This window comes from Barbus barbus (genome assembly GCF_936440315.1).
Source record: "Barbus barbus genome assembly, chromosome: 48".
Lineage (NCBI taxonomy): Eukaryota > Metazoa > Chordata > Actinopteri > Cypriniformes > Cyprinidae > Barbus > Barbus barbus.
The window spans coordinates 11,615,910-11,640,812 of NC_136726.1; the positions used below are offsets into that span (position 1 = coordinate 11,615,910).

At 33.9% G+C, this 24,903-nt stretch overlaps 1 protein-coding gene across 1 annotated transcript in view; it reads left to right on the plus strand.

Annotated features, from left to right (window-relative positions):
• The window catches only part of magi2b (membrane associated guanylate kinase, WW and PDZ domain containing 2b), a 105,328-nt gene that overhangs the window by 16,572 nt on the left and 63,853 nt on the right, over positions 1 to 24,903 (plus strand). The window contains exons 2-3 of the mRNA XM_079411625.1: positions 447 to 563; positions 24,215 to 24,334. Coding sequence (XP_079267751.1) covers positions 447 to 563; positions 24,215 to 24,334 — 237 coding nt within the window. The remainder of the gene's footprint in view (positions 1 to 446; positions 564 to 24,214; positions 24,335 to 24,903) is intronic.

A 24,903-nucleotide genomic window follows, 5' to 3' on the forward strand; every position in this document is an offset into this window, starting at 1 on the left:
TCCAGACAGACTGGATGATGATCAGATCTCTGTGTGGAGCACTGGCTGTTGTCAGACTCCTTGTGCAAACAAAAATCTCACTTGATTATTACAATTAATGGCAAAATTAATGTTTGGAAATGTAGACTGATATTTCCAACTGACACACTACAGCAAAAGATAGAAATAATTGACTTACAACCATTTTTAGCTGGTGAAGATGGTCTTGTTCTAATAATTTTGGCCACCATAAATTAAGATTTATTTATTTATTTATTTATTGTTATTTATTATATGCTACCTAACCATACTCTACAAGGCTGTACACCCTGTCAGCAATTGACAAGAAAATATAATGAGGGGGAGCTACACACTTTAACTTCATTAAAAAATTGTGTAGGTGTCTCAGGTTATGCATTTACCAGTTAACTTACTTTATTTTATTTTTTTAAATTTACCCTTTTCAGGAGGTGTTGTGGATAAAGATCTCCGACATTATCTCAACCTACGGTTCCAGAAGGGTTCAGTGGACCACGAGCTTCAACAAATAATACGTGACAACCTCTACCTCCGGACTGTGCCGTGTGAGTAACATATACATTCATATAGTTTGGGTTTCTTAGCATTGGTCTTTTTCATATCCATAAGTATGGTGTACAAAATCCTGATGAGGAACTTCAAGAGGAACCTACAAAATGAGGAACTGGTTCCACATTGCCCTTACCAGGAGTGATGTAGTAACACTCACTTCTATGCAACAACTCTGAACATCTGAACAACTGGACATCTTTTTCATCTGACCACAACAATCGACAAGTAGAATGGCATTTTGCACAGTTGCTTCGCTCACTGTGAAATCTAATTGGTCCAGAATTATGCTCCTAATGACTGTACATTAACTATCATCTATGCATTTGTACATTTAGTGTGGACAGACACATTGCTTGTTGCATTGTGCCTAGTTAGGACAAAGGAAGTGTCCATTTTTGTTGTACTATTTTAGTATTTTTGGTAGTATTTTTCTAACAAAACATTCTCCTGGTCTTATTGTGTATATATTAATGGAACTTTTGTTTGTCATTTTGGAAAGAGAGTGAGGACGGGCTCTCCGAACCTGCCAGTAGATCTGTGAGGGAAGGTAGTTACAGCTAAAATGAGCCAACCTGTAATTATGTGGAAGTTGTTATTGTTGTGTGGGGGGTTATGGGAGAAACATGGAGACAAACCCTCCCTGATATGTCTGGGTACCATCTCAGTGTATGATGCAACCAGATAGAAAGAACTGATATGGCTTATTTTGGTTTAAAGCTATATGAATGGGTTTTTACTCCGTCAGATATAATAGGAAAAATAAAAATTTTGCGCAAAGCGTCAGCTTCCAGTTAGAGGTAAATGATAGGAATGTTAGCAGTGTTTCTAAATCATATGCAACAAATTTGACTTGTACCTCAGTTTGTAAAAACAAACATAAATGTGTTGACAGTAATGCACTGAGACCTCTGTGGAGAAAATGTACAGTGCTTACAGTGTTGATAAAAACTACATTTTTGTCAACACAGCAATCATAACTTGTATTTAGCCTAGATTATTTCTCTGAAGTCTCTCAGTAGTCCACACATTTTGACTAGATTGATGCTGTCAGTCCCAAATGCTTGACAGTTTAAAGGAATTGTGACATACAAGGTTGTGGTGCAATTTTGCCGGCTAGCTAGGTAGTGGTCGCTAATGTTAGCTTGCTGTCTAGCTAGCCACCTGCTTGATGTTAGTTATTATGGCTTGTTTTAGCGTTAGAATGTTATGGACAAAACTTTCTATCGATTACAATATTTGTTTTGTTTTCAGATTAATTTAAGATTCATATGAAGGAATTGAATAAGAAACATATTTTGATGAACCTTGACACTGACTTTACAAAAATGAACTATTAATAAGCAGCAAATTAGTAGTTTATTGAGGCAAAAGTCGTAGTTAATGATTTGTTAATAGCGAGAATGGACCTTAAAATAAAGTGTGACCAAATTAACCGTGGTTTCACTACAAATAAAACCAGAAAACCATGGTTACTATAGTTAAACCATGGTAACCACAAATTAACCATGGTTTTCTAACACTAACTATATGTTAACCATTGTACTGTATTTGTAGTGAAACTGTGGTTATATGGTAATCTATATTCCATAAAAACATGGTTGCTACCAATTTACCCATAATAAAACCTTGGAAATTTTCATAAGGGTGGAAAAGTTGACAGTAAATGCTTTGCTATTTTGGTTCACAGTTTGAACCTAATAGTTAAGATATTTAGTTTGTTTTGAGCCATATGGTAGCACTTATTAGCTAACATTGTCAAAACATTTGTTATAGTATTTATTAATATTTGTTGTAAAAATACAACTGCTAACTCATAGCCTAGGTTAAATAATATTAATATACACATCACTTGATTTCAATTATGTGACACACACACACACAACACATTAATGTGTAAAATATATATATAGACTTTAATATTCTGCGTAGACAGATCTATTAAACTAGTCTTTATTCCCTCGAAACAAAAACAACTGGTAAGAGCGATGCTTGGGACAACTCTGCATGTATACTCTCCTGGCCTGTTCACTTGTTCTTCCTTTCCTTTCCTCTCTCTCTCTCGCGCTCCCTCTCTTCCTCAGCCTAGGGTTTCCAAGGCAACCACCATTTCCTCTCCAGGCTTGCCTGCTGATGTTTCCCCCTCCCCCTCCATAGTGGTGCACAAACACATCACAATCACCAACCGGCTGGATGAAATGATGCCTTTCATTTATGCCTGTGCAGCGCAGTCATGAGCGTGTATTTCTGGAGCTATTTCTCCCATACTGAGAGTCATTAGTGTAACTGAACAGCTTGCTATGAGATGTTTCGGAGGCTGGATTGAAAGAGACAAGACAAGACAAAGCGATGTTAAGCTGTTCATTTGTCTCGTGAATGTTAAAGCAGAGGAGGAGAGCTAGAACATGACCTAGGTAACTGAATGTGATCATGCTGCTTTATTAAAAACATGCCAGATAGATTTTAATTATAGTTTAACAGTCCCACGGGGAAGAAGTAAGAGATGGGTGCTGTCGGGACATTATTACACTACATGGTGCTTTCCAATTGGTATAGATTTCTGTTCTCCTCCATTTTGGTGCAGAAAATTGTTCTTCACGGTTAGTTTTCCAGCTCTTTGGAAATCATTTGTTCTAAGTTTTATTTACTGACCTTAATTTTTCAATCTACGCAATGTCTTGCCATTGAACCGGATGTGCCGATGCCTGATTTTGGGATGCAGTGATGCATCAGTTTAGGCTTGTGTAGCTTGAAGCGTTTATGTTCACATTCAGAATCAAATCCTGCTGGTCATTGTCATCACATGAGGTGTAACTACAGACCGTTCGATATGTGATGTGTAACTTCACTCTCGGCTGGAGCGCACTGCAGTGACAGGGCTCATTTCACAAGTGTCTGCTGCACTGTCACTAGTTGCCACACACACACTTGGTAATTTCATAACTGGGTTTATGGAACAGTCTTTACCGTTTTCTATTCATGGAAAGTGTGCTTGTCTGTGTGAAATTATGTCGGCTTTTGTGGTTTTTTTATTTAGATTTTAGATTGTGCTGTTAGAAAATTAGAAAATTCTCTTGGGAAAGTGCAGATAAATCAGACAGTTTTTTAAAGATGCTGAAAACTATTGCTATAGAAAACAAACTTCGTGTGTGTGTACACACACACACACATGTACAGTATGTATACATATATTTTAACATGTATTTTATACATATTTTACAGTACATATACATTGACTTCAACTCACAACTATTTTAAATATACAGTTCTCAAAACTTATACGTATATGATTATATTGTTATATTAATGCATTATTTAAATATTTCCACATTTACTATATGATAATACTATTAATTTATATTATATATTTGTTAAAATATAAATGTATATAAAATAGTTATTATAATTGTATATTTGTTTATATTTGTTTTATTTTAAATGATATATTTGTTATATTAATGCATTATTTAAATATTTCAATTACATTGACATTCTCTGCAAATATTTAGGCGAACCTTTTTTATTTGAGCATGCATTTATTTATGTATATGTATATATTTTTAATGTGTATTAATTAACATCAGTTACATTAATGAATTACTTAAATTTGCACACAATTTATGTGATATATATATATATATATATATATATGTATGTATGTATTTGTGTATTATTAACTATATTTTTTATTTACAATATATGCTTTTTATAGTTTATTTTAAATCATACCACAATTATGAAATAAATATATTTAAATATATATATTTAGTAATAATATTGATATATAATCTTTGGCTCTTGAGCAATAAAAAACATAATTATGAATTGTAGGGCTGCCCCCTAATAGTTGACTAATCGTTAGTTGACCAGAAGAGGCTTGGTCGACCAAAATTTTATTAGTCGCAGAAAGAAAAAAACCTGCCACAGGCGAAGTCACGCAGTTCGTGATGGACGGCTAGACTATGGTAATACAGTACTTAGGCAGGACATCCAAACGCTTGCCTATCATTCGTCGACCTCAAATATGGCTTATCATCTGAAATATGTAAGTATTAGCAACTTCACATGGCCGCTCAATCTAATGTGAACCTAGAGAAATGTGTGCTGTTCAAGTGTCTGTGTGGAGTGTGGAAGCTGAACAGTAGCACTTCACTGCAGGACAGATGGAGGCGCCGGTGCGCTCACTTACTCATAAAATACTCCGTCGTTTTTGGTCATACAGATAAGAGTAATACAACTCTCAAATCTTTAAAGACTCTACGTTTATTTGTGTGCATTCACAATAACAACAAAACGTGCTTTAGTAAAATGAAAGCAAACAGGATGCGCTTTCTGCCGTCTCGGTTTCTGTGAACTTGAGCGTGGAACTCTGTGTATAGCTTTACCTTACAAACATTAAAAATATATCTATAGAGAGTAAAATGTCTACTTTCAAATGAACCAATTCAAATGGAAAACAAATTCTCAGATTATGTTACTCCGTATGTGTCAGGGATGATATAAAGGATCCACAGGCAAAGTCAGTCAGTATGAACAGTCTTTAATGAAAACACAAAATAAGGCAGTCGGTCGTACAATGACACCGAACTGGATGAAACACAAAACACAACTGAGGCTGGTCCGGTTCAGAGGATTCCCGGCTTGGAGAGAGCTCGTGGAGATGGGCTTATTGGAAGCAGCAACAGGACACTGAGAATACTTAGGCGAGCACAGCAACACTAGGCAAGACAAGACGTGGTTAGACCTCTGATGGTACTTTGACATGGAGAGCGAAACGATAGCATACGCATGACACACAATAATCCGACAGAGAACAGCAAGCACAGCCACTGGAAATAGAGTCACTGATTAGATCAGAGTGGGAACAGGTGTCACCGCAAAGCAGCACTTTGTGATGACAAACAGGTGAAGATGAGAGCTAGAGTGGGCATGGGTGTGTGTGTGTGTGTGTGTGTGTGTGTGTGAGAAATCCAGGGTGCGAGAGAGAGACAGAGAAGCAAACCCAGCCCATGACAGTATGATACAGGCGCATCACTGTGGAGATGACGAGTCCATGTCGCTGACTTCATCTCTTAAACCAAAAACAAAGAAAACACTAGTTTATCAAATTATTAAAATGTTAATGCAGTCTCTTTACTGTTTTACCTTGACACATTTATAATCATTACTTCAGCCCGTGCACTGTGGCAAGCTTTATGCGTGTGCTTGAGCGTTTATTAGGCAATGTAGGCAATTAAAGGTTCATTATAATGATTTAAATGTTTTATTAATAAACGTTCGATTAGGCGACTAATGCTTCAAATGAACGACTGCTAGTCGACCAGAAAAATCCTTAGTCGAGGGCAGCCCTAATGAACTGTACTGATATATATAGTTAAATATATATTTTTCTTTCAGTTTCTCTTTGAGGATATTAATTGATTGGACTGCCAAAAGTTAAGAAATTTTTAAGTAACTTAATAACCAAAATAACCACATTTATTTCTAAAACTGGAACAGGAAGACACTTGCATCATGAAGTCACGTGACAGCAGTGTGGCATCTTTTGGTTTCAAATGCTATTTTTATAGAACAGTAGCAGCTACAGTGTAAACTACACGCTGGCTTGTATATAGTTTTCACTCCCTTTTCCCTCTCTAATTTATGCCCTTTTGGATGAATCGAAATATATATCCATTTTAAGTACCAGTAAAATTGAAAACCCTTTTATTTGAGCTCAAGGGACTGCCGGTTTCATTTCTCACAACACCACTTCACTTGTAATTTCACACGACATATGACAATAGGCAACGAGCCCCCTCTCCACGCTCCGATTCTCTCGTTTTTAGCTGTTTCTCTTCCGCATCAGCTGTTATTTCCACCAACCAAACAGTGACAGTGCAAAATCATACTTTGGTCTCACTTGAGGCTGTGGCACTGTCGGATCACGTCCGTCACTTTGATGAGCGGACGACAGATTGCATCACGAAAGGGCCTGTCCTTCCGCAGGGCAGTCCGAGCTCTGTTAGACTTTCATATTCGTTCCTCGTATCTTCTACATCCAGCCAAATGCATTTGTCGCGTCCCGCTGGTAGCACGCACCCACTGCTTAGCAAGACCCTATTAGTATCTGTCAGCCATCAACCACTGATATATAATCATTTTAGACAGTTAGCTGTTTGTGAGGTGCATCGACGGAAGACGAACAGACATTTGTGTGACTGTAACAGAGGACACGAGTTATTTTGATGGTTTTGGAGCTGGTGATAAGATAATCTATTTCCTGTACATGTTTCTAAGGCTCTTTCATCATGGCTTTGTTTTCCAATACAATGAACTCTGTGGATTGTAGGTCAACTGTTGTATCGCAAAGCTTAAAGTTCAGCTTTCGACTTTGACTCTGTTTGCACTGACCTTTTCTTAAACCGCATTCTGTGTAATTCGTGCAAGAATTGCATATGGTTTAAGCACGTTATGATGAAGATTAATACCAAAATAGCCTTTTTAGGACCAATATCATACCGATAATTACATTTTTATATTTTAACATCCAACATTGAGTTTATAGAGCCCATTTTGTGTGTTTGTCTTGTGTGTGTGTGTATGTATGTGTTTTTTTATTTTTCAACATTAAAGATTAGCATTATTATTACTAAAATGTAATTATTCCAATATATTTGTAGCAATAGCCAACAATACATAGTATGGGTCAAAATGATAAAATTTTCTTTTTATGCCAAAATCATTAGGATATTAAGTAAAGATCATGTTCCATCAAGATATTTGGTAAATTTCCTACCATAAATATATCACAACTTTAATTTTTGTTTGGTAATATGCATTTCTAAGAACTTCATTTAAAGGTGACTCTCTCAATATTCTGATTTTTTTGCACCCTCAGATTTTCAAATAGTTGTATCTCAGTCAAATATTGTCCTATCATAACAAACCATTCATCAATGAAAAACTTATTTATTCAGCTTTCAGATGTATAAATGTATAAATCTCAATTTCAAGAAATTGACCCTTATGACTGTTTTTCTTTTGTCCAGGGTCACATACGTAGATTATGTATATTATATATCTATTGTATAAATTTTTTTGACCAATATCGTACTGAATTTTCGTTAAAACTAGTAGTTAAGAGGAAGGGATGATTGCGCTCTGCTGAGGTGTTTATACAGCGATCTGTCACGACACATCAAAGAGCGCCAAAACGGTATTTATTGTTCGAATATCCTGAAAAAATTGACATAATTTGACATTTTTCGGTACGAATAATACATATACTGTTACAACTCTAATATAGTTATTATCATTACACTGCAAAAATTAAAAGTCTGAAAAATTTCTGTAATGTGTGCATATCAACAGTTGTAAGCTACTTCACTTGCTGTTTGATGCTTTTCTTTAGTTAGTTGTAGGGTTGTTGCGGGACTCCTGATAAACAATGTATGAATGTCTCACTTTGAAAAATGGTTTGGCATTATGTATTCAGTTTTTACTTGAATGAATCTTTAAACAAATCATCACAGCTCATATAAAGTGAACGTTTTGATTGTAGTGCCTAGAAAGTGTTGACACTTTCAGAGTGTCTGTTCTTCAGGGGAGAGTTATGTAGCAGTGCAGAGGGTCATTATGCATGCTGTCAGGTGGACAAAATACAGGGCTGTAGATCCCACTGAGAGACACTTGAGACTGAAAATTGACATCTCCAGGACACCAATACAAACCTGTTGTATAATCAGCAATGGGAGGGAAATGGACAATTTCAAGCTGCATTTTGAGCTTATTTTTATGAAAGTCAAATTTTAATTGGTGAACTGGAGATGATATTGTGATCACTGTTACATCTGAAGGCACAGTTTCATGTGCTTGCACACACAGTTCATTGTGCAGACAACTCTAAACACGTATTCGCACCAGACCAGCGACTGAAGCGGTGAGGTGTGCTCTATCCAACCGTAAGCCTCCGATTTTTCCCTGCCTCTTCTAAGCTTCATAATATGAACAAGCAGGACGTCTGACTCATCCATTCCTGAATCATTGCCTCCATTTTTACTGTCTGAATAGTTTAAAATCATCTTTTAACCATCAGCTGGCCTCATTAAGACCGATTCTGCGCTCTCGCATAAGTGGACGTTTCCTGTGAACGTCAAAGGCAGATTTAAAGATGAGTGTGGTGAAAGAATGTCAAACGATCAATATTTTCATCCGAGACTGAAATGGCCCATCTGCTTAGAATTTCACAAAAGCTTTTGTTTGAGGTTGTTCTTCGCTTAATAAACCAAACCACACAAAACAGTAGCATTCTTTAGGCTACACGGTTCCAGATCATTGATTTGATTTCTTGAAAACAGTGTTTTGATGCGATAATTAGCCTGAGATGCAGATTGTTGAGATGTTCACAGAGAAAAGGAAGCATTTGTATGTTTTTTTCTAGTAAAGAAGACTGGAGTCAGTGTGAGTGAACAGGCTAGGCTATAAACAACATATGGCCGGTAGTTAAATCAAATGGCCTGTTCTTCTTTAAAATGTATTAGCATAGATTTAATCAAATAAATGTGTATATATGTGACCCTGGACCACAAAACCAGTCTTAAGTCGCTGGAGTATATTTGTAGTAATAGACAAACATAGATTGTATGGGTCAAAATTATCGATTTTTCTATTATGCCAAAAATCATTAAGATATTAAGTAAAGATCATGTTCCATGAATATATTTTGTAAATTTCCTACTGTAAATATATCAAAACTTCATTTCTGATTAGTAATATGCATTGCTAAGAACTTCATTTGGACAACTTTAAAGTCGATTTTCTCAATATTTAGATTTTTTTGCACCCTCAGATTCCAGATTTTCAAATAGTTGTATCTCGGCCAAATATTGTCCTATCATAACAAACCATGCATCAATGGAAAGAATGTCAATTTTGAAAAATTGACACTTAAGACTGGTTTTGTGCTCCAGGGTCACATATTATGCACATAAAAAAATTATTATATTATTAAATATATATATATATTACTCAGAATATTTATGTGTTTATTGAATTTATTCACAGTAATACACTTTTACATTTCATTTAAAAAAAATTAATTGCATGAATAGACTATGAGAAGAATATGGTCCATTTAAGTAGATTTATCACAAATATATTAAATTGTGAAAATGTAATTTATTTATTAACATGTAGTTAAATGTTTAACTACATAGTAAGAGATATTTCAAACGGTTTAATTCATGTTTTATTTGTTCATTTCGAAAGTTAATCACACTTTTTTTTTTTTTATTCAGGTTTAAAAAAGAACTTAATAACAATAAAATACATTTGTTTAATATTTTACTTATTTGGGATATTAAAAGTTATTTATTCACTATTTTTTAAGTTGCATAAATATTAACTACATATTAGACATATTACATACTATATTAGTTATCAATATTAATTGAATTAAAACCCAACTCGTGAGGAACATCTATAACAGCATCTGAGAGATCTTGTGTTGGTATGTCATATTGGTTATTTTGTTCGTTCCTGGGTTTATTTAATGTGCTCTACTAAAAAATGGATGACAGAGCATCACAAGCCTCTGCGTCTGCTGCTTGTTTCCTCAGATGGGCTTTGATGTGCTCATAGACTCCAGCTGTTTGATTGACAGTCTTGTTCGCACTTATAACTCTGGAAGAGTAATTGTAGCAATCGGAGTAACATTATTGCATGATGTCCTTTGATGTTTTAGGGAGTTGACCAGTCAAATAACTCATTATTCTTCGCTGTATATTGGAAAATGAAGACGGATGACAGTGCACTTAACTATGGAAAAACACTGAACTAGAGAATAAAACACGTTGGAAATGTACCATTAACCTGTTTATTAGCAGTATTTTGTAGTATTGTTTTTTATGAAGCAACTTGCAGTGCCAGTTGTTTGATAAATGACGTTTGACAATCCAGATTTACTGAGTTAGGCAGTTTATGACTATACTTTTGGGTTGGGTTTAATAAGGAATGCTATTTAAAATCACGTAGGATTTAATAAATTGAATAATTCAAACAAAAATTAAACTAAATAAATCAAAACCAGAGATTACTAGACATTGAGAACCGATTTGTTTTTAACCACATTGTAAAATGTGAATTAAGCAGTTGTAAAGTCTATAAATAAAACCTAGAAATTGATCAATTTAATAAATCAAACAAAAATGTAAGATAATAATCTTTGTCACAAATTAATAGACATGTAAAGCTGTTTGATTGTAACATTTTGTTAATGTTAAAAATAAAATAAATCAATAAATAATTTCTAATTTTACCGATAAATAAAGCATGAATTATGTAAATTAGTTTGTCATTTTTCATAAATATTCAGCTTTTTTTCTTGTTATTTAACGACATTTTAAAGCATGAATTTACTGTTTGTTAAATTAATAAATAAAACACAAATAGTTAAATAGTTAGAAATATATATAATATGTAAATATGTCTGTAAATGAAAAAATCTTTTTTAGTAAATAGAGCATAATATATTGAAAAAAGGCAGGCAAAATCTTTTAATATTTTTAAATCTCGCCTTAAAACTAATTTTTTTAGGGTAGAATTTACTTAAATTTTTATATTAATTTGATATGATTCATATTTTTAAGTGTTTTGAATGCACGTTTCCTTTTTTGCTTGTTTTTAATAATTTTTATATGGTGTATTTTGATGTTCATGTAAAGCGCTTTGAGAACTAACATTTTAAAGGGGCTATAGAAAATAAAGATTATTATTATTATTATTATTATTGTTGTTATATAAATGTCTATTAGTTTGTCAATTTTAATAAATTATTTTATTGTTACATAAAACGTTTGGGACACATTTCAAAATAAGTCAGGCAGTTTCAAATATGTCTATAAATTTGCCTATTTATTTACCTTTTATGTTTGAATTATTAAATGGATGACTTATGTCTTTGTTACGTTAAAGTGGCATTTCTAGACTTCCTCATATGCATTCGGTTCTATGCTGAATAATCATTTGAATGTCAATGTAATTTCTTTCATCATGTAAATCAAATTCCATGTTGCCCAGGTTTGTAATAATTCTTAAAGGAAACTCCAGAAAGACATTTTATATTTTACAGCTATTTTGAAAAGAATATAGAAGCCCAGAAATCAGTCATTAAAGAGTCAGTTGAAATGCCTGCTGCTGACTGCTGTAGCTACACTAAACCGGTTTAACGGAAACCCTCCCACTGCTCCTCTGGAGTTTGTTGAGAAAACCCCCCCCAAACAAACCCTGTTTGCCCACTTTGAGATCTCCCCCAGTTTGCAGAGATTCCAGCTTCCGGCGAAAGTCGATTACATAACATCCGTGCTGTTTACTGATGACTCACAGTAGAGGCACTGAGAGCGTTTGGAGCTGTCGTCACCGCTTCACTTCATACTTGCACGGGAAATCAGGGCAATAAAGCGTCCCGTTATGATGATGCGACATCCTAAATATCGAGAAGGAGCGACGTCGGAGTCTAAGCAAGCGATCTTCAAGGCAAAGTCTCAGCTTAGAGCTTGTCAGAGCCGAAGCGGCTTATGGCTGTGCTGGGTGACAGAATGAAAATCTTAAATGGCCTTTCAGTCCAGCAGGGGCTCTGACTCTCTCCCGACGTCACCCTGATGTATGAGTCTCCTCATCCTCCGTGGCAACCAGGCAGTGCACTCAGTTAGTGATGGGACTCTGTGATACAGCCAATAGACACTGGTGCTCGATCTGGTCAGCCGAGGCATAAATCAAAATGAAGGCATTGAGTTTGGGATTATTTATGCCTTTTTGAACGTATATGAGATGGAGACTATACATTCTTGTTTTGCACGAGAGGTGAAGGTTTTTTTTTGTTCTAGTTTGTCAGCTTACACACAATAGGGTGGCGTACGTTGATGCTCACAAATGCAAACCATTGTGATGATCTGAAAAAAATATTTTTTGTTTTCCAATAAAAATGTCTGAAAAAATGTCAGTTCATTTAAATTCCAAATTATTTTCATTTTTATGTGACAATAATTCATCAAATAAATCACAATTAACTATTAATTGTTTGTATTTATAGAGTATGCAAAATTATTTACATTTTACAACCGTAATATTGTGAAATATTATTAAAAAAAAATTGTGAGTTTTCTATTTTAATGTATTTTAAAATGTAATTTTTTTCCTGTGATGCAAAGCTGAATTTTCAGCATCATGTCACATAATCTTTTAGAAATCATTTTAATATGCTGATTTGCTGTGCAAAAACATTTTTTTAAATATTATTATTACTGATGAAAACAGTTGTGCTCTTTAATGTTTACATTTTCTGAGGAAACTATGATGCATTTTATTGATACAAAGTTCAAAAGAATAGCATTGAATTGAATTATATATCTTATATATTTGAATTAAATATTTTGTAAAGTTATCAATGTCTTTACTGCCACTTTTGATCATTAAATGTATCCATAAATATAGTTTGCATATTAGTAAGCTTTTCATTTAATTTTCATTTATATTTTTATTATATAATTATATTATTTATATAATAAAATATAATTGAAATGCAATGGAAATATTATATTGAAAATATATCGTAACTGTAGTATATTACTAGTGCACACACACACACACATATATATATTTATATAATAAATATAACATTTATTATACAATTACAGTACATATGGACCAGCCTTTTTATGTTTTAACACATGATCTTTCTATGTAATTGGTCTTCTTGTGATCTTGTTTGTTTTTCCTCACTATAGACCAAGACAAAAATACTGAATATGAATATATATATATATATATATATATATATATATATATATATATATATATATATATATTAGCCACAGTTAGTAGCTCACTGCCACGCCCCCTCAACGGCACCCCCCGCCCCCCTTGAAGGTCAAGTTCATTTTATTGAATTTTATTTTCTCTATAGCGCCAGATCACAACAGAAGCCATTTAAAGTTACCTTTCCTATAGAATAGGTCTATACCTTGTTCTTTTATTAAACAAACTAAATAGCCTTACGTTATTTGTCTTATTTACACGACGGCAGGTTATTTGTCTCTAACGTTGATCCAGGTTAGCTTTATTTTAGTATCATTGAGATACTATTATAGTTTTTATTTTTACATTTTGCATTTTCATCTCAATTTTAGTTTAAGTTTTAGTAATTTTGTTTTTGACATTTTTAATAGTTTAAATTTTTAATATACGTCTAGTTTTCATTCATTTTTATTTCAGTTTTAGTTATTTTAGTACAAAAAGTTAAACTACAATAAAATGAGAAATGTTTTCTTGACAACTAGCTCAAAATGTTTAGAAAAATTTAAAGATTTAAAAAAACTTTTTTTATTATTATTATTATTTTTTTAAAACATTTTTTTAAATGTATTATTTTATTTCCAGTAACAAATTATTAATTAATTTTATTATGGTTTTAATTTTTAATTTTAGTTAACTATAATAACACTGGTTAGGATCCTGGTTAGGATTGTGGTGTTGATTTCTGCTGAACAATCTTAATATATAGACATTTGATGAGCTTTTAAATTCATTTTAGATAAAACTGAATTGATATCAATTGATATCAACACTTTATGAGTCAGTATCTAAATGAATATGGAAATCAGTGTGGATACCCAGTGCTTCTCTTAGTGCCAAGTTATAATGCTTTTGGTCGCTACTTCATTAGGAGTTTTTTAGTCACTTGTAAGTTTCCTCCTTCAAGTGAAGGTTCACCTTATTTGCCTTGGTTTCTAAAGGCATTTGATGGCATTCAATCCATTACGGTTCACCTACGATGCGATGAATCACAGGTTTAATCACTCAGAAGCAGCATTTGAATGTATAGCCATGATTGAAGGGCCGTTTCCTGCATCGTGTTCAAAAGCGCAGTGCCTCGTGTTTGCTGCTAAATCCCCTGGGTCGTCCCTTATAGGCTCATTCACTCCAGTGCACCTGTATCTCACATATGCCTTCACCTCTACTCACCCTCTCAGAGCTGTTTACCTCCATTCAGACATTAGTGATTCAGCGCACAGAGAGGCACTGGGCTTCAAGGTTGGACTGACCGCAGATTAGAGGGAACACGATCCCCCAATCATGAGTGTCAGAGAGGCTGCAGGCCATTACAGGCAAATTTCAGGCCTTCAGCCCGGCACTCATCAACGCCTCAAGCGCTTCCACAGATGCTACACAAGGGTAGGGCCTCGGTGCGTCAGCCTTCATCCAGCTTGAAGATTTGTGCTGACTGGAAATACATTTCAACCCTAGATTCTTACATTAGTTTACCTGTGTCACCTTCTTTGACTTCTCAAAGAAGAACTTCTCAAACCACTGCTGTTTGGTGGGGCAGTGCTTTTTTATCTTTTGATGTTTGGTCTGTTGTTCATTCAAATTGGCTACTAACAGTTTTTTTTTTTTGCAAGAATGTTATAATTTAGTCCTGTCCCAAACTCAACTCAGTCTTACTGTCAGGCTGCTCTATAGATGCATTTTAGTGGTGCAGTTTAAAATGTTTGTGTATTTACACCGTGAATATTTCAATGTAAAAAAAAATCACACTGCATTTTGTCATTCAAAAATCAGTGATTAGTAATAACTTTTCAAATTCTGTTCCAAAATATTCAGGAATTTTGAGGTTTTTTTGAAGACATTATTATTCAACAGGTAATAGTAGTAAAATAATTGTTAATAATTAAATAACATATTAAAACATATAACACATAATAATTGGTATTAATTACTAATTAATACTAATTAATAATTAGTATTAATAATGAATAAGTATATAATTATAATGTATAATAAAATAATAATAATAATAATTAGCAATAATTAATAAAGTATATTAAATTAATTTAAATGTATATTTTAATAAATTATTAGTGAACCTATATAAATATAATAATATAAACTTAATAATAATAAATGTATATTAATATATAATAAATAGATATATATTATAGTATATTAATAGTAGTTAAAGTATTTATATAAAATTTAAAATAGCATTAAATATTTATATATATATATATATATATGAATGTATGTATATGTGTGTGTGTATGTACAGGTATATGTATGTTATTTGAGGAGATTACAAAGATTAAACAAGTGTTTTTTTAAAACTCTAAAGCATTAAATATAGAGTTATCTGCTTTTGCCAAAAAACGACTGTTGGAGTTATCTGCTTTTGCTATAAAACAAACTTTTAATATGTTTAGAAAAAACATACTTTCAATGAACTTTAATTTTGTAAATTGCCCGTATTTAAGTTATTATTACTTAATCAAAACAACCCAACTGCAGTTTGATTGATATTACTTGGAATGTGCAATAAAAAAAACTTAATTTCTGAAAAAAAATAAAATAAATGGAGTGGCTTTCTGCAAATGAACTCTTCATATGTATGTGTGTGTGTGTATATATATATATATATATATATATATATATATATATATATATATATATATATATAAAAACAAGTAATTGACTATTATAATTATAGAAAGATTATACAAATAATTATACATTTAAATTAATTAAAAACAAATAAGTTTCAATCTATTAGTGTACATTCTTCAAGCAAAAAGCAAAACTTTTTTCCCTGTTTATTTTCTGTTATTGTATTAAAAGCTGTTGCCACCTAGAAACACTCCTTTTCTCTAGAGAATGAACTATGGTGCATTTTTTCTGTTAATGGTGTATATAGATTTGGGAAAGAGTGTTTGTTTTGGGTTTATTCTGCTGCATCACAGATCCGTCTTCTTGGTGAATATGGTTTCTGCACGCTGTTGTTTATGTGAGGCTTGTCTGCATCTGTCTGGAGCATCAGTTGTCAAGGCTTTGTTTAGCAGGTGGGAATGTCACTCGCAATCCAAGTGATCCAAAGAGATGCTGCTGACGACTTTAAAGCAGATGATTTCTGAGGAGATGAATGGAGACAGCGAGAGAGGCTAAGAATGAGCTTCTGTGGCTCATAACTACGAAGTAAAGCCAGAGCAGAGGTGCCTTTTGTATCCTTGCGGTTGATTTGCCTTGACAGGGAACTGAAACAGGACGGCGGAGCCTCTGCAAGTGCGAAACAGTCGCACCTGAAAGATTGTTTCACACGGGAAGGTGAAGCTGATATAAGGAGGTAATCAAGCAGAGAAATGAAAACAGGTAAAGCTGGACGCAATTTTTTTCTCATCATTTCTCATAATCACATCAGCCATAATCGCATGAGATTGAACGGAGAGAGAAACTAAGCCAGTTTCTATTCCCTGTTATAATCAGATTTACCCCATGGATGTATTTAATCAGGTCTCTTCAGGAAGTCATCTGAACAGATGCATTAGCCAAAACAGATCAGCACCCACCTCAGGCTGATTATGTAATTTTTCTTCTGTATATTTTGTCATATAAAATGTTTTTACATTTTAAAGTTAAATTATTCTAATTCACTTTGAGAGTTCAAAATTGAGAGCTCCAACCCATGTTCATAACTAAGACACTTATGACAGTAGTAGTAGCCATATATTGTAAAACATTTGCATTTAAATTTAAATTAAAATTTCATAGGTATATTATTTTTGCTTTACACTACAGTAGGGAAATGACAATACTTCTTTCATAATTTCTACACTTGAAAGAGATATTTTTAATTTGGACCGCAGTAAGGTTACCCTTTTAAACCGCTAGCTGTCAGCAATTCATACTGCACTTTTTAATGTTTTTATTTTGACGGACACAAATTTTGTCACTGCTTTGGAGCACACTGATTATAGATAACCTTAAGATTAACATATTGATACTAACTAGGGATGCACGATATTGGAATTCTGCCGATATTCGATATGCCGATATTTTTCAACTCATTTTGGCCGATATCGATGCCGATACCGATATAATTCCTTTTGTTTGGAAACAACACCAAGTCTCTCCTGTGCAGAAATTATAAGCAAAATATTATTAATTTTGGTTAGTTTTTAACAAGAACTTATTTATTAGAATTAAATAAAAAATAATAAAGGTTTTTTAACAGTACATTGAAGCTTTGAAAATAAATATAAATCAACTATATCAATCGCTGCATTTTTTCCCCCAGAAAGATGCAGTGTTAACCCTAATATTTTATTTTAAGATTTAACATTTGTAGATGGTCTAAAACAAAAGAGTTGTAAAAATTCTTTTAAAAAATCTTTTAGAGCTCATGATTTGTTTAAAAAATAAAACGTTACACATTAATGAATAAATCAGTATATATAAAATTATTTAATTTACAAGTGTCATGTTTGTGATTTTTTTTTTTTTTTTTTTTCATGTAAGCTATAGCTTCTGACCATTAAATCAAAACATACTTATTTTATTACATCAATTACTGCTTTATTTAATCAGAAACACAGTCTAAATGTTATTTGTGTAGGCTATTTTACTTTTAATTTAATTAGAAGTAGGCCAACTGCACCCCTACTATTAAAACTACTTACCGAACGGGCATTAGGGCCTGGGGGAGGCTGTCACTGCTGCCCCTGCTTGTGCTATAACTGTTTACTCTATCCCACTCCGACAGTGAAGGCATTCTGTACATGCCTTCACACATTAAATGCAGCGATCCAAAACAGTCAATCTATTCATCATTCAGACAAAACTTTGCTTCAAGAATGAGCCACATTGCTGACGTGATCTAATCGCTAGCACACCCTGAGCACATGCGAGTTAACCCCTTCCCCTTATCGGCAAGACATATCGGCATAATTTTGCATGTCAGGCCGATGCCGATATTTACATTTAAAGTCATTATCGGCCGATTTCGATATCAGTCCGATAATATCGTGCATCCCAAATACTAACGCCCCAAAAATTTTGATTTTGTGTTTACGGGGACTTTAATCTTGCCATTAAATAAGTAATGTTTGCTTAATCTTTTCTGAATGTTGCTAATTGATAAGATTTGATTTAAATCACAAGATTTAATCTCCAAAAGAAAGAGATCCCACCCCAAATACTTAAGGAGAAAACTGTGCAGTATTTCCATCTGATTATTAAGATATAAATATTCATGACGCATATGAATCTCAGCAAAGCTTCTGTCTAATTTCCTCTGTGTCTTGTTTAGCCCTTTGTCAGCATACAGATGCAGGCATTTGAATTGCCTCCGTCAGCGCATTATGTTTCCCTGGACATGTACTGTAGAAGTGTGTTGTCAGAACACTGAAATCACTCCTCCATAGAGGCCTTTACATCTCTGAGATGATCCAAACAAATCTGTAGTGACACAGATGGATAAGTACATATGGGATGAATTTAGTAATGGTGGTGATTTAGGGCCAGCGCTGAAAAGGCGTGGACACAGTTATTTTAGCGCCTGACCTTATTGAATATGCATTTTTAGGAGTTTCTCTTTCAGACGCAAAATTAATGGGAGGAGAGTATTCAAATGAATCACGCGACGCGCTTTACTAACATTTGCACTCGTCACATTACTTGTATTTGTGCCATTATTTAACGCCCAAAAAAGCATGTCTTAAACTATTTTCGCTTGAAATGGCTGCAATTTGTTTCTAGCAGGAGGCACCGCAGAGATGAGAGAGTACGTAGTAGAAGGGAAAGGATTTTTTTCCCACACTAATTTATTTGGAATGCAAGAAGAACATGAAAATATTGTTTGCCAAGCCATGTTATTTTTAATTTGCTTCAGGAAATAGAAGGTTCTCCGGTTCTTTTAAACCTACTATGGCTTCTTTATTCTTTATTTGGGACTGCTCTAATTTGTGCTGCGCTTGGTATATTGCGTTAGTCGATATGTAAATTAGATGTTGCATCTGTGTTTTGCGCGTTGTTAGTAAAACACCCGCAGGAATTTCATCGGCACTCTTTTGGAACTGCGCTCTCGTACTAATTTGTCCTGTTTAGTAAAACTGGACCTTAATGTTAGAAAAAAATTCTAAATGATGTTTGCTGTCAGAATTTTTGTTACATGAACTAAACAGGTATGTTAGCTGTTAGCATTGAATGCTAAAAACAAAAGAAACTAAGATTCATCTGAAACAACTTGACTGTATCTCTATCTGGCTGGCTGGCTGGCTGGCTGGCTGGCTGGCTGGCTGTCTGTCTGTCTATCTATCTATCTATCTATCTATCTATCTATCTATCTATCTATCTATCTATCTATCTATCTGTCTATCTGTCTGTCTGTCTGTCTGTCTGTCTGTCTGTCTGTCTGTCTGTCTGTCTGTCTGTCTGTCTGTCTGTCTGTCTGTCTGTCTGTCTGTCTGTCTGTCTGTCTAGATGTCTGTCTGTCTGTCTGTCTAGATGTCTGGATGTCTATCTGTCTGTCTGTCTAGATGTCTGGATGTCTGTCTGTCTGGCTGGCTGGCTGGATGTCTATCTATCTGTCTGAAATTTCTCCATTTAAACATTTGTTATGTTCTCTATGTTCTATTGTGAATACAATATTGGCTCATGAAGAAGATCTCAAGAAGATATTTTGTGCATAACCTGTACAAAGCAACAGGCCTTCTTTGAACTGTCAATTATTCTAGCATGTTAATATTAGTGCAATACAAATAATAATTCAAAGTAAACATCTAACAGACACATACTGTAGCACTTTACTAAAAACAACCTTAGTAACCACATAGCAACACCCTGGAAACATTTACAACACCTCAGCACTGATGGCAAAGTTTTACATAGGGAAGCATTTCTACTATATTTAGGCTCATCGCTGGTCAAATGATGTTCAGGTGAATATCCTTGAATATTTAAATGTTCTAGACCACAATGTGCCAGTGCTGCCTGCATATTACATAAGTTGTGTGTGATGCACTCGTTTCTAATTCCCAGTCTCTCTCTCACTTAGTAAAAATATGAGCTTTGTCTTACTTTCATAATTCAGCAGTACCTTCACCTCTCAAAACAGCACATATGGTCTGTCATTTTAGCCCTAAAATGAAAATGGACTTTTCTTGTTCAAAGACTTCACACTAGTCCAGAAATAGACTCCAACCTTTGATTTCCAGATTCAAGGTAATGCATATCTGGCTTCGGAATCTGAAATGAGCTCCTTGACTTCATAGAGGAAAAGTGTTATTTAAGTGTGTCCTGAAAAACCACATAGATATAGGCAAAAGCTTTTATCAGCACTGGCTTGAAAGCTTTCCATATTATATAAGCAAATATGTAGAAGCTAAAAATCTGTTGGGATATCTGCTTTAGTTGGAGACGTGGCCCAGCGGGTACAGCATGTGCTGCTTGTGCGGGTGTTAGTTCAAATCCGCCTCGTGTCAGTTCCTGATCCTGAGTTGAGGTGTATCTTGTCTCCAAGCAGGTGTTTAGTGGGTTTAACTGGTTGGTCAGCTGGTCTGCCATCTTGACCAGCTGAAAATGTGTCCAGAAACTCCTTATAGTGCTCAAAATAAATGCTATAGCTTATTTGCTGTTAAAAAGTGTTTTATTTTGTTGAATGTGTCCATATTCTATTTATGACTGGGGATATTATGGAAATTATAATGAAAATGATGTCTGGGCATGTAGGAAGGTTGTCTCTGACAGTTTGATTCATTGTGATGGAGTCAGTTTAGAAATTGTACGGCAATAACAGCCAGAATGATGTCTGACTGGACTATTGTTGTTCCATATGTGAATGATAATGCTTTATCCACAGACAGTTCAGCTCCTGTATGACTGATTGAATCTCTGCTATTCTGTTATATTCATTGCTAGCAGCTCACTGATAGCTTTCTTAAAGAGACAGTTCACCCAAAAAATGAAAATTCTATCATTAATTACTAAGGCTGGGTAAAAAAATATTGATATCTCAATTTTAATCGATGCTCATTTTTATGATCTCCTCCACATTAATATACCAGCTTCAGCACAAAATAAACATGACTAAACATCCGTAAGTTAAAAGAAAGAGTACAACTTAGGGCTGTGCAATTAATCGAAATTCAGTTTCGATTTCGGCCTCCAAGGATTCTGAAAATACAGTAATCGAGATAAAACGATTATTGCGCCCCGTTCCGCCCCTTTCCAGCGGTGCTCTTTTGTTCCTCCATAAAAGCCCAATTTCACGTGCAAATCAGTAAAATCTTGTAATGGGACTTTTGCAAAATGGGATGTGCTTGATTTATTTCACTTGATTAGATTTATTTATGTTTTTAAAAGCGTGAAAGAGAACTTTCACTTCCTCGGGAAGATTAGGCTATACTGTGTGTGTGCACTCAGAGACAGAACACAACACGGACATTTAAATTTCATCTTTTAGTGCCTAAACGGTCAAAAACACAAAAATGTGTCAAAATTATATAAAAAATCATATCATATATTTTTATAAAAAAATATGTGCGTAACAGTAAACTGGATCCGTGCAGCTCTTAAAGTGACAGCGCGCTATTTTCCTGCTGCGACTGTGTGCTTAATATTAATCAAACAACAAAAGACAAATTAAAAATCACTCACTGCTCTTGACTGAAGGACTTTTGTAGCTTTAATAAGAAACGAAGGAAGTTTAATTCTTACAGTAAAGAAGTTTTATTTTACATTAGGTTATTTAATTTCTCTAGTAGGCTGTTAACTGAACAGCTACTTTAGACTTGCATTAAAAAAAACACAGTTTGAAAATCGTTTTTTATTCTATTATTCTATTGTATTTTTTTGCTTTTTTTATTACTGGCATTGTATTCCTTTGCTTTTTTTATTACTGGCAGTTTAATTATTTTCAATAATTTTTTCAACCTTCTTTGTTGTTGTTTAACTAATATTAGTTACTCTGGTATTCTGCTGTGGTATTGAGAATTGTGGCATTTCACTGGTCTCTAAAATGTAGATGTCATAGCAACCTTATTTACAGAAAATATAAATTTGATATATATCACTATCTTTAAATCAATTGTTCATATAAAGTTTTGGTCATATGGCCCACTAATAATCATTTTAAATAATCGTGATTACAATATTGACCAAAATAATCATGATTATGATTTTTGTCATAATCAAGGAGCCCTAGTACAACTTTACAATCCGTACCCTGTATCATGTAATCATTCAATCAGTGTTTCAGCCTATAATAATAATAATAATAATAATAATATTACAGCTTGTAAACAATTCATGTAACATCACATTTACCTCAGAAAGCGTATTCGGTGACCATAAACTCATTAGTCAGCCAGAAAAATAAACTGTAGAGAGGAGCATTTTGCTAAATATATGCACCATAAAACATTCGTTATAATTCAAGGCCCAGAAAGGTAGTAAGGACATCGATAAAATAGTCCATGTGACATCAGTGGTTCAACTCTTGAATGCATATCGAATACTGACACGGACGAGAAGAAACTGTTGAATAAAGTCGTTATTTTAGTTTTCTTAGCACAAAAAGTATTCTCGTAGCTTCATAAAATTAAGGTTTAACCACTGATGTCACATGGACTATTTTAACGATGTCCTTACTACCTTTCTGGGCCTTGAACGTGTCAGTTGCATTACTGTCTATGTAGGGTCAGAAAGCTCTCGGATTTCATCAAAAATATCTTAATTTGTGTTTCAAATATGAACCAAGGTCTTGGTGTTTGGAACGAAATAAGGGTGAGTAATTAATGACAGAATTTAAATTTTTATATATATATATATATATATATATATATATATATATATATATATATATATATAAATATATAAATATATAAAATTGTGTATATATATACAGAAACATACACACACACATATATATTTGATTCTGAATGTTTCTGATTTTCTCAGTGGCATTTCATATTCATTTTATGTCTCCTTGGTTGCATGCTCACTATTATTATTGATTAAGATCATTAGCCTCATCCGATGACCCATTCGTTACATCTGTGCTCGCTCTGCAAAGTCAAATCAAATCTCGCTATTAATTACCCACCTGATTAATCTTAAATTGCCCTTTGAATTGCCAGAATTAATAAGAATGCTAAATTAAATAAAAGTACCCTATAATTTCGAATGCACTGTCATTTTTCACAGAAACTTGAATTGACATATTGATTTAGTCAGCTTCATATTTTGATGGTTCACATGCTCAAGTATTTTCCCCTCAGCATTCAATAATAAATGTCTGTCTCACCTGATTATTGGCCATGATGGAATGTCATAAAAACAAACAGCGGGGATGGACTCTTTCTCTTGCTGGGAAGTTCACAAGCCAAAAGCTGGATGATTTTTTTTTTCCCAGACTAAAAGTTTTGAGAAATCAGAGACTATTTGGTTGAGAGTTCAAGGGACTGGATTATGATATCGTTGCTAAGTATGCGTCTTGCAAATCCCCAGTGCCTGATTTCTTAAGAAGGTTTGATTATCCTCAGAAGACTCAGCCTCAGTTAATGCATTAATTATGCACCCAATTTACATAAACAGTCAATATGGAACTTGGAAACAACACTTTGTGAGTTTTCAGGTACTTTATTGCTTAGTGTTTTTTTTAAGTGACCGTTTGTCCTTATTTGGTTTTCAGTGCTGCTCCAGAAAATACCAGACCATTTTTATTTATTCCTGTGATGCAAAGCTGAATTGTCAGCATCATTACTCCAGACTTCAGTTTCACATGATCCTTCAGAAATCAATATGATGATTTGGTGCTAAGGAAACTTTTTTTTTTTGTCTGCAGGCACAACGAGACAGCCCAAAGAGGGGGAGGTCCCAGGTGTGGACTACAACTTTGTGAGCGTTGAGCGGTTTATGGAATTAGAGAAAAGTGGGGCTTTGTTAGAAAGTGGAACATACGAAGGTAAGTGAATTCGGTTAAACCATCCACATCTCAATAAATCATTACCTCTCTAAATAAAGCTTATAAAACACCTGTTACATAATTGCGGCCAGGAATATGAATTTCTTTAAATTTGCTCGATGTTACAGCAAGAAGGAGCACGTATCTTTGACATTGAGCAAAGGTATTCAGAACTAGTGCAGTTTGGTCTCTTGAGAGCCGACACTGAGGTGTGTGGACTACTTTCAGACGCAGGTTTCTTTTCTCTTCATGAGGTGAGGAAGATCCTTCCCATAACCATTGACTATAGCCATTGAACTTTACATTATAATTAAGAGCTATCAATTTTAACATTTATTAGGCTTTAAAGATAACTTCTAATTTAAGTGAACTTGAAACACTTTTCACATAAATCCATTATAATAAATGTCATTCAGCAGAAATATACAGAAATTGAATAAAGTTTTCAAACACTAAATTCTAAACTAAATGCAAATGAATCCTTAAAACTATAAAAGTTATTGATTTCCTTTTTTCTTTTGTTCTTTAATGAACAGACATCGCAGCAGCTGGTTATTAGGTTATTTTGG